Source organism: Lygodium microphyllum, chromosome 11, assembly GCF_053477565.2.
Source record: "Lygodium microphyllum isolate KBCC chromosome 11, Lygodium_microphyllum_v1.1.10, whole genome shotgun sequence".
NCBI lineage: Eukaryota > Viridiplantae > Streptophyta > Polypodiopsida > Schizaeales > Lygodiaceae > Lygodium > Lygodium microphyllum.
The window spans coordinates 144,867,015-144,885,349 of record NC_141145.1 but is presented as its reverse complement, the minus strand read 5'-3'; the positions used below and the strand labels follow the sequence as shown (position 1 = coordinate 144,885,349).

General features: G+C 41.3%; 1 protein-coding gene across 7 annotated transcripts in view; it reads left to right on the top strand.

Annotated features, from left to right (window-relative positions):
• The first annotated feature begins 15,690 nt into the window (after window positions 1-15,690).
• Window positions 15,691-18,335, top strand: part of TSL (Protein kinase superfamily protein) — a 96,037-nt gene continuing 93,392 nt past the window's right edge. For 3 of the 7 annotated variants that reach the window (XM_087688311.1, XM_087688304.1, XM_087688305.1), the window contains exon 1: window positions 15,694-16,226. In XM_087688311.1, the coding sequence (XP_087544437.1) occupies window positions 16,020-16,226 (207 nt within the window). In that variant the 5' untranslated portion in view covers window positions 15,694-16,019. Of the gene's footprint in view, window positions 16,227-18,335 lie in introns of all 7 variants that reach the window. The other 4 variants (XM_087688306.1, XM_087688308.1, XM_087688310.1 and 1 more) reach the window with 4 other exon arrangements.

Genomic DNA, 18,335 nt, shown 5'->3' with positions numbered 1-18,335 from the left:
ATTTTAAATAATTTTAAAAATATTTGTAATTTTAAAAAATATTTATCTTTTTTTATTATTTTAAATGAATTTTTGGAATTTTTATGTGTTTTTTGTTTATTGTTTATGTATTTTTATATATTTTGCGAGTTGGAAAATAAAAGGCGATACCCGGGCTGCGTGTGAACAGCAAAGGATAACTGCGTGTGAATGGCTGACTGCAATACTCTACCGCACAGACAAGTCCGAAGCACGTCCTGGCGCGTGAACGCCCACTAGCACACCCGTACTCAGCAGGAAAACAACGGAAGAGAAAAGGCAGGAACGGGGGCTAACTGAGTAGATTAAGTAAATTCGGTTAGCTTAGTCTGAGAAAGTTGAGTAAGTTAATTTAGTTGAGTAAAGGGTGGTTGCAGGAGGAGGAGGAGGAGGAGGAGGAGGAGGAGGAGGAGGAGGAGGAGGAGGAGGAGGAGGAGGAGGAGGAGGAGGAGGAGGAGGAGGAGGAGGAGGAGGAGGAGGGGGGGGTTGGAGGTGGTCGGGGTGGAGGAGGAGGAGAAGGGGGAGGGGGAGGGGGAGGAGGAGGAAGAGGGGGAAGAGGAGGTTGGTGGGGGTGGAGGACGCGGTGGCAGCGACGGCACGGCTAGCGGTGTCGAAGCAACAGGCGACGGCGGGAGGGTGCCACGCAGTAGGGTGAGGAGGCCAAAGGGCGGCGGCACAGGGCGAGAAGGCCGAAGGGCGCTGACGGCACCGGACGAGGCGGCCGAAGGGCACTGACGGTGATACAGGCACTCGGCGGCGGCATAGGGCGAGGAGGCCGAAGGGAGCTGACGGCACCAGACGAGGCGGCCGAAGGGCACTGACGGCGATACAGGCGCTGGGCGGCGACACAGGGCGAGGAGGCCGAAGGGCGCTGACAGCACCGGACGAGGCGGCCGAAGGGCACTGACGGCGATACAGGCGCTGGGAGGCCAAGGGAGGGAGAGAAGAAGGAGGAGAAGGAAGAAGAAGGGGAAGAAGAAGGTTGGAGGTGGAGAAGAAAGGAGATGGGGGAGGAGGAAGGAGGAAGGAGAAGAAGAAAGAAGAGGAAGGGGAGAAGGAGGAGGAGGATGAGACAGGAGAAAGGGAGGAGGAAGAAGGAGGGGGAGGAGGGAAGGACGCGGGCACAACGGGAACATGTAGTTTTTTTTTCTTTCTTTCTTTTTAAATTATTTTTCTTTGTTTCTTTCTTCTTCTTCTTTTTCTTGCTATTTTGTTCTTTCTTTTTTTTCTTGCTTTGTGTTTTTTCTGTTCTTTTGTTATATATATATATATATATATATATATATATATATATATATATATATATATATATATATATATATATATATATATATATATATATATAGGATTATGTATTAGGTTGGGTTCTTTTTTCTTTTTTTCGTTTTGTGTCCTTGTTGTTTGTGTTTTTTTTTCTTCTTCTTTTTTCTTTTGCTATGTTTGTTTTTATTTTTTTAATGGAAAAAGAAAAATAAATTAATTTAATTTAAAAAATGGAAAATAGAGGGGCAAGAAACACACCCATGTCTCGTGCATATGCGCGCGCAGGGGTAAAAAAATTTGTAGTGCTGGGGTCAAACGGGGCAGGGATGGCGATGTGCATACCACATACGCTAGGGGGCGTCTCGAGGCGCGTAAAACCAGAAATAGGCGCGTTCACGCATGATACAAGAAACGCAGTCACACGGAAAAAATGAAGAAAATTTAATAAAATCCAAACTGCTCGTCGGATCAAAAATCCGTCAAAAGGAAAAATGTGCCGGGAGACGAGGGGAAAATGATGGAAACATGCAACACTGGGTCCAGGGCAAAATCAGGGTGTTCACATGGGAAAAATGCAAAAAACAAACTAGAAGACACCTACAGGTATCAATATCGGAAAATTTGCATATAGGAATGAAGGGCAGAAAGAAGGAAAAGTGTGCAAAACATTGTGTCCTACAACCCTATCATGATAAAACACAGTTTCGAGCAAGATAGGATGCGTTCACATGAAAAAAACCCAAAAAATGGGCCTGAAAATGGACTCGAAAATTAATACGATAAAAATCGTGTGCCAGAATAGAGGACAATAAAAATAAAAAATGTCCAAAAGAAAGGGATTCACAAGATTGGTGTATCAAGACTCAGTTTGGGGGAAATTAGGAGGGGTTCACATGGAAAAAACACAAAAATCACACTCGAAAACACTCAGAAAAATTAATAACTTAAAATTCGGCAGCCGAAAGAGGGGGGAGAAAAAAGAAAAAAGTGGTAAAAAGGTTGGCAAAACACGGCTGTCAAATTAAACGGGAATTTCGGTGAAAATAGGGCAGGTTCACATGAAAAAATGTAAAAAATAAGCACGAAAAAGGTCCAAAAACTTGTAAAAATTAATAACGGATCAACCATACATCAAAATGACAAGGAGTGAGAAGAAAAAGTGGCAGGGGGAATGGTTAGGACATGTCTGGTGCATTAGACTAGGGTTTCGAAGCAATAAAGATGCGTTCTCATGGAAAACCGTCCATTCTATGGGAATTGCTTCAAAAATTAATAACTTTAGAACCGTCTGTTGGAACATGAGTCAGTAAAAAGGAAAAATAGGAAGTTTGAAGGGACAAACAGAGCTGTAAGGTTGGATTGGGATTCTAGTGAACGTAAGGTTCGTTCACATTGAAAAGTCACAAAACAAAGAAGAAAAAAAACAGTCAAAAAATAGCTCCAAGGACAGGGGAAAATAGAATGGAGGAGTGGGGAAGGGACCCCATCAGGGTAAAATGAAGTCATGGCATAGATATATGATTTGAACAGGGTATATGCATGGGGGTATGCAACAGAGACACGCAGGGACGTATCCCCACACTTAAGACCTTAGCAAGAAGGGTAAACCGAAGATCAAGGACCTGGTACCTCACATCAGACCAACCACGATGTCCCCACACTTAAGACATAACCATCACTAAGAAACAGAAGGTATAGGGTTAGAAAAACTTGGCCTATATTGCCAAGGAGGAATGTCGACTATCGAGGTTGCACCTTGTATCGTTGTCGGCTGCAGGAGGTAATCAGGTGTCTTCATAGCACACGTCCTTCGTCATTCGTAGTAGGGACCATGCGGCAGCACCCAGGGAGGTAGCTGGTTGAAAGAATCGTAGGAAATTCGTCGCGACGAGGGATATTGCACTCAACTCACAATCACCCCAATGGAATGAAAGAGCAGTCACTCGCCCCATTACTAACATCACTCGAGGAAATAATGATGAAACCCAGAGCTCACTCCCGGTTTAGAAATTGACAAAGGAACGGTGTAGAGAGAGTATGCCAGGGTGCACAATTGATGGTGCATCAGTGCGTCCAACCCGTCTGGCATAGGTGCAAGGAGAAAGGCCAGGGAGCCTTGTAGTGCAGTATACGGAATAGAGTGACGTGTCCTGTGCTGATGGCAGAGACCCATCCCGTGGGTGCATAGGGAAATGAGAACGTACTTGACTCCAATTGTTGTAACGTCCTTCGATCCTCACCTCTCGATAATTGATTGAAGAAACTCCAATCACACTCAACCCACCCTCTGTCTCACGCTTTGTTGATAGATAAAAAGGGCAGCCCTTTCCTGAAACCCATTGATATAATCCTCACTGTCACTTGTGCAAAGGTTGTATGCCTTTTGCGCTTTTGATGGTGCAACTGTGCATCCCACCCTGTGTCGGCATACATTGTAAGAAGGAAGGCCAGGGAGCCTTATGGTGCAGTGCACAGAAACAGATCATGCATTGTGCATTGAGAGGCCTATCCCTTGCATGCAACACTTTGTTCACACATCTCACCTAGCATTTGATTTAAAGGGAAAGACTAGTCACTCACCCCACCCTCTGTCTCATTCTCGGATAGATATAGAGGGCAGCATATACTCACGTCCCCATCCTAATAGAATGAAAGCTCGATCATGTCGGCTGTTGTGGTCATCAAGATCTTGAAGACGAGGCGTACCTAGAGAGGCAGCCAACCAATCTCATACTTCAATGCTTTGTAAGAAGAGTCGTCTGTTAAGGAGAGCAGACGGGACTTATATTACAGAGACAGCGCACCAAGGGAGGTGCCTTCAAATTGCTTTCTGAAGAGGTTCTACTGGTGATGAGTTAGCTATCCTGAACTGCAAGGTGTTACCACCTTTTCCACAGTCAGCTTCCCGCCCAAGGGTGCTTCCACCTTTTCTTGGAATGAGGCCTGCTATGACAGGGAATTTCTTCCTTTTCTCCCACAACAATTTTTTTTTGTTTTTTTTCTCTCTCTTTGTTTTTCTTCTTTTTTTTCGTAAGAACGAAAATGGTAGAAATACCATGTGTCAGGACCAACCTCGCCACCGTTGTTGGATCAGATGAGAAGAGAACAGGGTTGGGTTGAGATATTTCTGCGAGGGGGTAGCAGAACGAGACCGCCTTATGAGGAGAATTATAAGGGCTATCAGAAGCACAATGAGAAGGACAGTGCGCCGCCCAAAAGGGAAAGGGTAGGTCGACTGTGATTGTCAAGATCCCCAGGAGGAAACTACATCTTCGGGCGATAACCATTGATAAGGAAAGGATCATCAGAGGCATCAACGGTCTGCACCTGAACATAGCTGTTAGGATTAACAGCAAGTACCTTGTACGGGCCCATCCACCATTGTCGAAGCTTGCCAGGAAGCTTGCAAAATCTCGAATCATAGGCCAGAACAAGATCACCTTCTTTGAACTCCTTGTGCTTGATGAAACTGTCATGATAGGCATTGCGTCGCACCTGAGTAGTTTCCATGCACTGTAGGGCCATCTGCTGTATCTCGTCCAAGCATTCCAAGTGCAAGAGACAGCGTTGTAGTGACTCATTATCTCCCAAGCATTCTTTAACTGCCACTCACAAAGAGGGCAATTTCAATTCAATAGGGAAGACGGCTTTTGTACCATACACTAGCTAGAAAGAGGTCTGTCCTGTAACTGCCTTATGAGAGGTTCTATATACCCAGAGAGCCTCTGTAAGTTGATCGTCCCAGTCGTGACGATGTATAGTAATCGTTCTTGTCAGAATCGAGCAAAGAATGCGATTGATGATTTCAACTTGGCCATTGGCTCTGGGGTAATAAGGAGTGGACTTACGATGGTGGATCTTATACAGCTCTGTCAACTCCACCATGATTTTGTTAAGGAAATGAGTACCTCTGTCACTCACCAACTCAAGGGGACTGCCAAAACGGGTGATAATATTCTCGTACATGAACAGGGTTACACTATTGCCATCATTCCGTTTCAAAGCTTTAGCTTCACACCACTTTGTGACATAATCCGTACATACTAAGATGTATCTATTCTACTTCCATCTGGTAGGTGGATCAATGGGACCCACAAAATCAATCCTCTACTTCTCGAACGGCTTTAGGGGAAGAATAGGTTGCAATGGCATGGCACTTGTTTTGGTGGGTTTCCCCATTCGCTAACAAGCATCACATCTTTTGCAGTAATCGTATGCATCCTTGTGGGGGGTCGGCCACCAGTATCCTGGTAATAGAGCCTTCCTGGCTATCACTTCCCCTATGAAGTGTCCACCACAGGGTTTTTCATGGCATGCTTTCAATACTATGTCGATTTCATCCCCTACAACACATCTTTGCAACACTTCATCTTTGCCTCTCTTTTACAGTGCACCGCCTAACAAAGTGTAGGGGGTTGATTCCAACAGAAGCTTCTTCATCTCACGGCTTGAGATACCAAGAGGATATTGCTGAGTTACTAGGAGATTGGCTATGTCTGCATACCAGGGAGTAACTATTTCAACTAGAAACAAAGAAGCATCAGAAAGGTCTGGATCATCATGTTCCTCTACTTCTGTTTGAGGGATCCGTGACAGATGATCAACTAGGACATGGGAACGGCCAGGCTTAATGACCACTTCAAAATCAAACTCCTGGAATAGGAGCAACCATCTTATCATTCATCCTTTAACATCGGCTTTGTTCATCAGGAAGGACAAGGCTTCATGATCCACATAGAACTTGAAATGCGTTGACAATAGATAGTGTCGAAACTTCTCGAGTGCAAACACCATTGCTAAGTATTTAAGCTCTGTCATTGTATAGTTCCGTTCCCTATCAATGACATTTCGACTTGTATAATAAATAGGTTGATCTAATTTAGAAGGGCCCTTTTGACATAGGACAGCACCTAGCCCTTCAACTGAAGTATCTGTGTGCACATGTAACTCCTTTGTCCAGTCAGGAGGCTACAAAATAGATGCTTGGATAAGGCACTGTTTTAAGGTATTAAAGGCCTCTTCACAGTCATAAGTCTAAAGGAAATCCGCATCTTTCCTTAGGAGCTTGTGCAGAGGGGCTGCCTTGGTTGCAAAATGTGTGATAAATCTTCTGTAGTAGCCCACATGTCCAAGAAATCCTCTTAATTACTTGAGGTTTGTTGGTACTGTTAAAGCGGCAATCTTTTCAATCTTTGCTGGGTCTGTTTCAATTCCTTATGCAGAGACAATGTGGCCCAAAAGAACTCCTAAGGAGACTCCAAAGACACATTTGTCGGGGTTGAGAGAAATCCCATACTCGCGACATTTGTCTAAACATTGCTCTAGGTGTCCCCAGTGCTCACGGACTAAGCTATAGACACAAAAGTCGTCAAGATACACCTCAATGAAATCATGCGTATGATTCTGGAAAACAACCATCATTACTTAATGAAAGGTGGCAGGAGCATTACAGAGCCCAAATGGCATCACTCTATAGGCATAGGTCCCCCATTTTGTGGTGAAGGTTGTTTTAGGTTAGTCCTCTTCTGCAATTTGGACTTGGTTATATCCGCTGAATCCATCCAAGAGGGAATACAGCTCATGGCTTGCCACTATATCCAACAGTTGGACTGTAAAAGGGATAGGGAAATGATCCTTCTTCGTCTTCAAATTGAGCTTTCAAAAGTTGACACATATTCGAAGTTTCCCGTTCTTCTTGGGTACTACCACAATGGGCGAAACCCATTCACTGTTAGCCACGAGATAAATGAACTTGGCTTCAAGAAATTTCAATAATTCCACCTTCACCAGAGCAGAGTAATTAGGATTCATACGCCTTTGTCTTTGCCTTACAGGTTTGGCATCAGGCTCTAGGTCAATGTGATGTTGGCATATTGTGGGATCAATCCCCTTTAGGTCCTTATATGACCAAGCGAACACATCTAAGTTCCCCTTGAGTAGATCTCGCAGGCCCACTAATTCTTCTTTTGGAAGATTGAGACCCACTTTTAGGTGACGTTCGGTACCTTCAGTATCCAAGAATGTTACTTGTCTTTCACCTTCCACTTCGCGGATGAATGTCCCACGGATTACTTCTGGATAGAGGTCTGACTCTTTCAAGAGAGTAGTATCCTCATCTGATGTCCCGCTAAAACCAGTGTCCTCCTTCTGAACAGATGACTCCTTTGTCTGTTGAGGTTGCTAGAAGGGTATTAGAGCTTTATTTGCTTCTGTGTGAGTGGTAATTTCTTTTGGACTTAGGGATTCATCTTTAGAGGATGCGTCCAGGAATGTTACATAGCACGGACCTTCTAGGGGCCGTGGCTCTGAGGGCTTGGGCTTTTGTTGGCAGGGGGCATCATCATCATCTTTTCTATGTACTGAACAGCCAAGGCAACATGGGCCACTGGTGAACTTAATTTTTATGCTTTTAATCCATTGCTTATACAGATTCTGCATACTTTGTGATCCATTGGTCAACCCAAATGGAACCATGGTCATTCCATACAGCACTCTGAGATCTTCGGCCTCTGAGGTCTCTGTAGGAACATCAACAAGATCATCCTTTATCAGAGGAAATTCTTCATCTACACTTTCATAACCTGATTCATTTTCTTCCTCATCATTTTCATTCTCTTCCTCTAGAGGCTCTGTCTCTGCTTCTATAGAGGCTCTGTAGGAGAAGAACAAATCTTTTGCCTTTGCATCTGCATTTGCTTCTGCTTCTGTCATTTTCTCTGACTTTGCTTCTGCCTCTAGCTCTAGCTCTGGCTCTATATCTGTTACTGTCTCTGTATCTGCTCTGTATCTGTTCTACCTCTACTCTGTAACTGTACTAGCTCTGTACTGTATCCACTCTGTCTCTACTCTGTAACTGTACTGTCTCTACGACTGTCATGTAATAGGGAGAATAGTACATCCATGCTTCTATTTCACTATCAGAGGTGATTTCAGAAGCTAATTCTAGTTGAGGCAGGAGGTATTCTCCCATGGACAAGGATTTTACTTCCCTTGACTGATGCCAAGAGGCATATCACACGGTGGATTCCGTGAGGTTTTACGGTGGATTCTGTAAACTTTTATTATCGGGGCTCATACACAAAGTGGATTCTTTGTGTGAGAAGTCGATGGAGATACCTATCCTTTTCGGGCGTTTTGTTAATTTAGTGTGTACATGGGTGATTCCATAGCGGGTGGTTCCGCAAAATACATATTAAATTAATAAACGTTTATGAGTTTAGAGTGCGCACTCATGATAATTTAAGGTTAGGATTGATTTCTAACCAATTGATTTATTTATATAGTTGAAGACTGCTAGGTATTCACTTTTGTCGGTTTAATTGTATTATTTTACTAACGATTGTGAATGCTTCAGTTGATGTGTAGAGATAGCAGAAGTGGTGGTGGAAAGCATTGGAGGATAGTGTATATTCGAGTTATCATCTATATTTTGATGGGCGCATACCTTAGGCATGGTGCATATATTTTGTCGCACCTGTTTATCAAGGCGTTTTATATTTATTTATTATTTTTGTATGCGCATGGGCACACGATTTAGATATTTGTATTTGGACATTGTATTTGGGTACGCCTGACTTCTTGGGCGCCCGTCCATGAGCTTTATTTCTATTTGGCACTAAAGCGAACTCAAAAGCCAAAAGCATGCTATTTTGTAAATTGGGCTATTATTTGAGCTTGAAGATGATTAATACATAAAATACATGCTTTGTGGAGCACTCACACAAGGCATAGGGAGAGATTGCACCCAATTGGTCTCTTGTTCATGTCGTGCAAGTCTTCTACATTGATTTGTGTGCAAAAAGTAGGGTTCTTTTGTTCTTGGGAACCTTCTAACTCTCACTACGCGCGCTTATGGCATCCGATTTGTGCATCAGTTGTATCAGAGCGAAGCTGAGATCGAGAGCTTTCAATCGCTTACCATCTTGTGCAAAGGCGGAGCTCCTGGAATGATCAAGCTCTACAGTCAGTTTCATCACAAACGGTCGATACGGGTGGATTCCTGGCGGTCAAGAACCTCTGTCTGCAGCCTCTGATCACGAAGGACCAGCCTGAGGAGGCGAAGGACCACTTCTACATCTCCCTCTCCAAGTCATTTTTTTTCCACAGACAAACATATAAGTTTCATATCTCAAAAAGCTTAAAAGCTTTAATTAAAAGGTTAGAAAGCTTATTATTAAGCTTAATAATAAAGCTTAAAGCCCCACAAATTCGACGATCAGTAACGCGGCATCTTCTTGACGGAATTGGCGGTGTGAAAAACGCCCCCCTCCTCACAATTCGTTGACAACTTCAGTCTTCTTAAGTCTAAGTCACTTAAGCTTTATAAAAGCTAAATCATCTAAGTAATCTCCAAGTTCATCAAGTTCTATCATTCTGCAAGTTCTGCAAATCCACAGAAGTCAAAACAGACTTATCTCAATTACTCCCATAAAGACTGTTCCTACGCAAAAGCACAGAATTATGGAATTGCTCCTTGGAAGACTCTGTTTATGCACGTAGACTTATTGAACCAGTTTCACCAAACGCAGAAGGTCATACACAGTCCATACGCAGTTTCTACGAAGATAACAAATCCTGCAACCGCAAAAGACAAAGACCGTAAAAGCCAAACAAAATTTTATAAGCCTTGTATACCCGACTTTGAGCTACACTCATCCCGCTAATCAGATTTCGAGAGTGTGAGGTCTTTTGGATTTTTACAAGATGACGGAACAAAACATGGACGATTTAATGGCTAAAGGCGATCTTCCCGAACCAACGATGGAACAAAAATTGGATTTAATTATGATGCAGCTTGATGAAGAACGAAGAGCCCGACAAGCTTTGCAAGTTCAATTGGCCAATCTACAACGAACTACCACTAACAAAGATGGACCGCAACCCGAAGATCTTATACGACGTACCATCGATGCAACACTTGAAGCCCAATCCATCCACAAAGAAACAAAGATAAGTAAATGAAATTTCAAATTTCGTACTTTCAATGGATCTCAAGATGGAAAGACTATACTTGCATTTATCAGTCAGTTTGATGATTACTTTCATGAAGAGACATATGCTGAGAAAGACAAAATTAAATGTGTCACTAACCATTTAGTCGATCGAGCATCTCTATGGTGGACTGTGGTTCGCAAGAGCATTGATTGTCCCACTACCTGGGAGAGTTTCCAAAAGAAGTTTTTGCAGAATTTCCTTCCTCCTCAATTCCATGAAAAAACCATAAAGCAATGGGATCTTCTACAGGAAAGAGATCGTGAACCTATTTTCCAATACACTGAACGTTTTTGGAATGCCCTACTGCAACTATGCATGCTCGAAGATGTACCTGAAGCGACTCACAAACGCAAGTTTATGTCTGGTTTACTTGGACATTACTATGCCGAAGTCAATATGTTCAAGCCTACAACTCTTGAAGATGCAATTTCTTTGGCTCATGACAGTGAATACAAGATTCGAGGAAGAGACAAGCGTCCACAACAATTTCAAGCAAATGGTAACTATGGTTCCAAGCAATTCAATTCAAATTTTAGAAGATTCAACCAAAGTCATTTTCTTCCATCATCATTCCGTAAGTCTTGGACACGACCACCTGCTTTGCTATCAAATACCAATCAGAACCCTAAGCCATTCTCACAGCCAAATCCTAATATTCCTAGACTTCCTGCCATTGCCAACAATGTATCTAAAACCAAACCTATAGTTTGTTACAAATGCCAACAACCTGGACATCTAGCAGCCAATTGCCAATCGAAAAAGCCACCTATCCATATCAATTATCTTGGAGCAATGGAAGAAGAAGAATGTGAGGAAATGCTTGGCTTTACGGAAGATGACGATGACATTGGTACTACTTTGAATACTTTGCCAGGTATGCCAACTTCCCATTCTTTATTAACAATAAAATGTTTAGTGCATGGTAAAGAAAATATTATTTTGCATGATGATGGTAGCACACATGATTTTATTTTTGTAAAGTTAGTGAAATAATTGAATTTACAAACTATTTCTACACATTATCGCATTAAAGCAGCATTCCTAGGCACAAGGTATAATGGAACACAAGAGGTGTATAGATATTTGCTCAACAAAATTAGTCAAAGCCAAAGTGATATGAAGACAATTTCTCCTCAATTTATAAAGTCTTTTTCTCCAACTAAAAAATGTGACCAACAATCAAAATATGACTTTAGCTATATATTTCGAATGTCATGCTACCATTGTGATATCATTCTATGGAAAAAAACGTGTATGCTAATTGATACATTGTGATATCATTCTAAATAGCATATTGGAAAACAACTTCTTTTTTCCCCTTTTCTTGCATGTTAATAGTTTTCTATATGCTACTATATATATGTAATGAATGTTAACTAAAACATGTAGTTAATTGTGGTAGTTGATATACATTACATATAGACACTATTTACTAGCACTATTTTCATCATAACAAAATGCTATTTTCATCTTTGGTTAGCTCAAGGCTTGATTCCATGGGTGTAGAAATAGCTTTGGAGCTAACCATACCAAATCTTTCAGGGATAGATGATGATACTTCTACTAAGAAATGAAAATATCTCATGACTTCATCCTATAAATTTCAATAGCAAGAATATAATGCAAGTATCAAATGTCTTTAATTCCAAACTCATGGGAGAGTTTGGACGTTACATCTTCCATAAAGCATCATTGCTTCTTATCAAAATCAAATCATCTATATAAAGCAAGACAAGTACAATATCATTCCCTTTAATCTCCTAATAAAGAGTATGGTCAACATTACTCTTTTGAAATCCTTAACATTTGAGATGATCATCTATTCTTGCATAACAAGATCTTGTAACTCACTTCAATCCATACGAGTTTTTTTTGAAATTGTATACCAAATGCTCTTTACTTATTACAACATAGCCTTCTAGTTGTTTCATTTAGACCTCTTCATCAAGCTATCCATTGAGAACAGTATTATTTACATCCATCTACCATAGCTTCCCTTTGTGAAGAGTAGCCAAAGAGAGCAACAACCTAAATGGAGTTCATCTTAGCTATAGGTGCATGTCTTTTCATAATTAGTACCATATTCTCGAGCAAATCCTGAAGCAACCAGCATGCCTTTATACCTATCAATTTGTCATTCCATGTTAAATTTTAGCTTGTAAATCCATTTACATTCTATATCTTTATTATTGGATGGGAGTTAACATAAATCACAAGTATCATTTCTATGTGATACAAACATTTCATCATCCATAGCATCCTTCCATTCCTTTTTACCACATGTATTCTTGTATGTTGCACATTCATTATGCTATAAAATTTTAGGTTAGAAAAGCAAGGTTACATTGCTCAAACTTTGAATTTTTATCTCTTTGATATGTTATTCTTTGGGGTATCCTTCTCTACCTTGTAGACCTCCCTAAAGCTGCTTGATGCTCTTCATCTTCATTCTCCAATTCTTCAATAGTGTCTTCTTTCATAGCTATTGGTACTTACACTTTGGGAGATGTGGAAGAGCATGTGTCCAAATTTGAGGATTGAGCTAATTTCCAACTTGCATTCTCATCAAATATTACCTCACTTGACACAAAATATTCATTTTTTATCGGAACATCAAGCTTCTAAGTTTACCCACATGACTATATCCAACAAACACACACTTTCTTAAATTTCTAAACTTGTCATCAAGTTTCTTCCTTTTCTCATCAAGAATATTAGCAAAGGCTAAGCATCCAAATACTTTGAGACGAGATACCTGAGCCCTGGATCCATAAAAGGCTTCATATGGTGCAATGCCTCTTAGTACTTCAATAACTTATTAGTTTATCAAGTAGCAATTAGTATCAATTGCTACAATAAAATAGAAATTTGCAAGTTGCTTTCAACATGCATCTAGTAGCCTCAAATAGCTTTCTATTATTTCTCTACGCAACACAATTCTATTGAGATATATAGCTACAAGGAAGTAAGCCACCTTCTTATCCCATGCTTAAGGAGGATAAGGATTCTCCTCCATTTTCCAAACTTGAATAGATTGATTCTTGTACTTTTTATGGTCTCAACCATAGCATAAAAGTGCTTAAAGATATCAAATACTTTAGCCTTGCAGTTCATGAAGAATACCCAAGTATACCTAGAAAAAGCGCTTAAAGATATCAAATACTTTAGCCTTGCAGTTCATGAAGAATACCCAAGTATACCTAGAAAAATCATCAATAAAATTGACTATTTTGTATGTCCACCATCCTATATATTGATTTGTCATGTACTTCAAGTTGGTTCTTACAATAAGTTATTGAGGGGATCCTTGTGCTCGACAACAGTCAAAAACATTTTCCCTTGCTTTTTTGTTGAAGATTTCATCAATATGTTCATCATATATAGTGGTGGCAAGACAAAAGCAGCATTGATGGATACCGTAGATTTGAAAAGCAAGGCATTAAACACAACCTATAAAGCTTGGGTTTAATTAAGGCTTAAATGTAGATTTAGGCACATGAAATGTGGTTCAACATAAAAGCTTAAAAAATGTTTGCTTTTGCATCTAAAGGAAACACATATCCCCCTTCCTTATTGTGCACATGCATATTCCTCTCTCCAAAAACTACAAAAAGGACACTCTTGGTCCCCTAACATAGTAACTACCCTCCATACTTGAAGGGAGAAGCCCTTAGTAGAAGCACATGAGTGGAAGTAAGAGCTATAATGAAAGGAGCAAGAGAGCAAGAGCAAGAGAGATATGATGTGGGAACTCCAATAGTCATAATGTGTGTTTGGCCTTCCCTTATTTAAATGTCCCTAAAAGAATAAAGAATGAAGTGACAATGATGGGCACCCACCACTTGTAGCACATAGGTGTGCGGTAATGTCAATGTAATGAATACACAAACAGTTAGACATAGGTGCCTTTACCCCCAACAATACTCAACTCACAATACAACACTTGATGCACACCAACCCCACTCCCACTGAAGCAAGAAGAGTGCAATATGTGGATGCTCTCACAATAAGCACAACTTCTCTACACTACTCTTCTTGGCCAAACCCTCCCCAAGTGAGAAGCCTAGGCTCTAACATTGCCCAAATTATCAAACTAGTGATCTCATGGTCCCAAAATGTTACTAAAATGATTCCACCACTTACGCCATTGCCAACAACCCTTGATGCAAGCAACGTCATTGATATAAACCCCAATAGAGAGATGATTGACATGGCTTTTTTTGACAATCATATTACATCCTCAAAACTAACATTACATGTGAAATTTGATGGTTTGTAATACATGAAAATGGATGGTTTATTATGAAGAAAGGTGCAACATAACTCTTGTTTGTATGTTGCTAGTAATTATGTTGTACTTGAGGCATCCCTCTCGCCTTGGAGTAGGATAATCAACACTGGTGTGGATTGTGTGGTCCTAATGAGGGAGCCAAAATTTTGTGAAGAACCACCTAGTAACGTGGGTGCAAGGTAGATTGTAATAAAGCCCAACCATAGTGATGATGTCCCTTGAAGGAGTGGAAGGGTCAAGTATACCGGGACTGTTATTGCCTACTTGAGATGAGGTGTGTAGTTCCTTAAGGCATACCCAATGGTGGAATGGAAGACCAATATTGGATTCGAAAGCCAGATCCTAGGTTACCAATAGTTTTATTTAGCCAATGGGGATTACCAAATTTATAAAGATGATTATGTTGATAAAATTATTCAATTACTATGGAATGATTGCTTGTGAATCTTTATTTGATTAAAGGTTTTGTTTTAATAAACTACTGCTAAGGATGTAATGCAAGAATGTGTATATTAAACATGAGGTGGTAGTAATTAAATAATTGAAGAATGCCAGGTGAGTGGATGGAAAGTGGGAGGATGAAGGTGCTGACGACCCCATCCTGTGGGGGACAAGTGGACGAGATTAGTTAGGGCGACTTTCTACATCATTGCTAGGGTTAGAGCAAAGTAATTGTGGCCAACTATATACAATAATGAAACCCAAGCTAGCATTGTTTCAAGGAGGTGAATGTGTGACTATGCTATGATGACAGAAGGGTCAATAATTAGCTACCCCTAGTTTCATGGTCCATTTGAACCAAGTGCAATGTTAGCTACTTTCATCTTTGATTGGTTGTGAAAGTAACATGGGCATTAGATTTTTGTTAGGGTGATTGTCACATGTTTCCTAATAATTAAGTAGGAGCACAATCCCCACACTAGAGAGAGAGAGAGAGAGAGAGAGAGAGAGAGAGAGAGAGAGAGAGAACATGCTCATTAGTTAGTAGTAACTATTCTTTATTGGACTATATTTATAATGTACATCTATTTATTTATTGGTTTACATAAAGAACGAAAATCTTATTTTTGTAAATATAAATTGTGGACAATGAATGATCTTGTGCGTCATTGAAGTGCCCTGTCCCATGTGGCTAGATTTTGGCATCTGGTGTGAAGGAAGAAGGGGCTCACTTATCATGGCCCACAAACACGAAATACCACATTGCAGGCTCCTCGGATTGCAGAGCTCCTTGGTGTCCTACTGACATCCCGCCATATCTAGGCAGAGCTTTTCTCCGATGCAAGGAAAACGTCAGCTTCTGTGCAGAGGTGGTATCGGGTGCTTGGGAATCCACTTACATGGCCATTATGATGACAAGGAAGAAGCGTCAAAGGGTTAGACCGAAAGGCCCTCATTTTGACAGAAGCAGAGCTGGTCTCTAGGTCAAGGCAGGCTCGTCCGTGCAATCACCATGCCAGATGACGTGCTTTCTCATATATCATCCAATTCGAACCAATCAGACCCTTCCCTCCCTTCCAAGCTTGCCAAGCTAGAAGCCAGGATGGCTGGGAAGCCCCCCTCTGCTCCAGTTCAAGCACCTTGGCAAGGTACACATGCCAGCGTTGCTCCGACCAATGATCACTCTATTCCCCCTTCATCTGATGACGAGGATGAAGATGTGAGTAGTCTGAACCTCCATTGTTTGATCGAATCATGTTATTTCATATGGCTAGAACTGCCTACCTTGTGTCAGCAACCTTGGTTGCTGTCTTCCTTTGCCCTGTTTTTGGTGGTTATTTTTCTGCATTCGATGGCCGAGTTCTTGTGATGTGGAGGGCATCTCAGCTGTTTTCACCACAAATACACAAAAGTTGTTGAGTTTCATTTCAATGCTATTGCAGGTTTAATGGTAGTCATTAGCTTGCGCACACACACATACACACACCCCATTCAAATAGCAGACAAACGCTTTTGTAACTTAATTCTGTACGCTAAGGGGAGGGCAAAAACGACTTAAGAGTGTTTGAGAAACCTTACAGCCAATACAGATTGAGCGGGAGCATTTTGATTACGTGAAATAGTCTGTCATACAACCCTGTTGCAGTGAATTGTGATGGAAAATGAGAATCTTGTGTGGAGTCCCCCCTTTTGAAGAGTATCTACTTTCTTGAATTGCTGAGAATTGATAGAAAGCTTGGAGCAGTGTGTTGAAACTAGAGTGTGGCAGAAACCAGCCCGTAGGTGAAATTGAGCCATGGATCAGTGCCGAACACAGATAGGAGACATCACGTACAGATTGTGCGTGACAGAAGCTGGTCATGCACTTCACAAACACTCATAAGAGGAAGTTTGCTGTGCTACAAAATGCCAGCACAGACGAGAGGTGTGCTAAGGGATTTGCACAGAAGGGGCAGCAAAGTAAAACCCAAGTGACAACAAATAGTCTGCTAAGGGTTGGTAAATCTTAAAACATAGGCTTTCGGGGCAGTACAATAGCTGAAGTGAAGTGAATGCAAGGATCTGATGCCTTGGTCAGAACAAGAGAGCTAATCGAAGGCATAGAAAGTATGAACAACAGAACTAACAAAATGTATGCTTAGAAGAATGAAATGACGATGAATGAGATCACAAGTGAGGTGTGAGATAAACGGATACTGAAGGAGTAGAGGTGCCAGCTGTAGCAATGAAGTGAAGGCTCAAAGTAGTGGCAAGAGAAGCTCAAATGTGCCTTAAGTTTGGGCTATGGAGTGCTCAAGGAAGAATCGATGATAGCCAACCAAATAGCAAATATTGCACAAGATGAGAGTTCACGTGTAGTATTTACAAGCTGATCACACAAAATCGATCCTAGAAAATGAAAAACAGCCAACAAACACTATAAGAAGGCAGCAGATGCTGTCGCCCAGCCTTGAAGAGCAGTAGATGCAGAAAACACAGCCGCTGGACATCAAAACACAGGTTAATCAGCAATAAAATAATGCAGAAAATCAAAGTGCAGCCTTCTGGACCAAAATGCAGCCTACAAAAGGCTGGCAGCAGGGCAATGGATAGCAGACAGTAGTTGCTAGGCTATAGACTGTGTGCAGAGATCCTATCGAAGGCTGGAAACGGGGTGATAGGCAGCAAACCTGTAATCAACAGAAAAACAACAGTAGGAGTAGAGATTCTGAAATTTGATACCATGTCAGAAGTGGATGCAACAATGGAAGCATCAACAAGTGCTGAATTAAATTGTTGAACATGAGACAAAAGAGAGAGAAAGAGAGAACATTGCAAAGAAAAGAATTCAAAGGAATGCTTGGGAAATGGAATCCATACACCAAACATGAGACAGTTGCATACAACAATGAGTCATTGGTTGTGTGGGCACTGGCACCGGCTCCTCTCTCCACCAGGTTGTGCACTGGATCTGCAAGTAATGAATGACTGAATGTGGAGGAGGAGCCCAAATAAATGGGCAAAAAGAATGCAAATAATGCATCAGGTTGGTCAGCAAAATGTCCAAATAGCATCATATAGACCACAATAAAATGCCTAAAATAGCTAGTAATAAGGCATGGCCCAAACTCACTCATGAGTTTTCAACATTGCTATCACCATGCCCTTCTCTCTTGGAAGAAGGAGGGGCAGCAATGCCTTTCTCTCTCTTCGAAGAAGATGAGCCCTTTCATGCTTAGGCCTTCCCCTTGGCCAGAGGATTTTATTTGGAGTTGGAGGAGGATGTCTTGTGGGAAGAGTCCATATCTTGCGTCTTCTTTTCCTTCTTTCATGAAGCTGTTGACTCCTT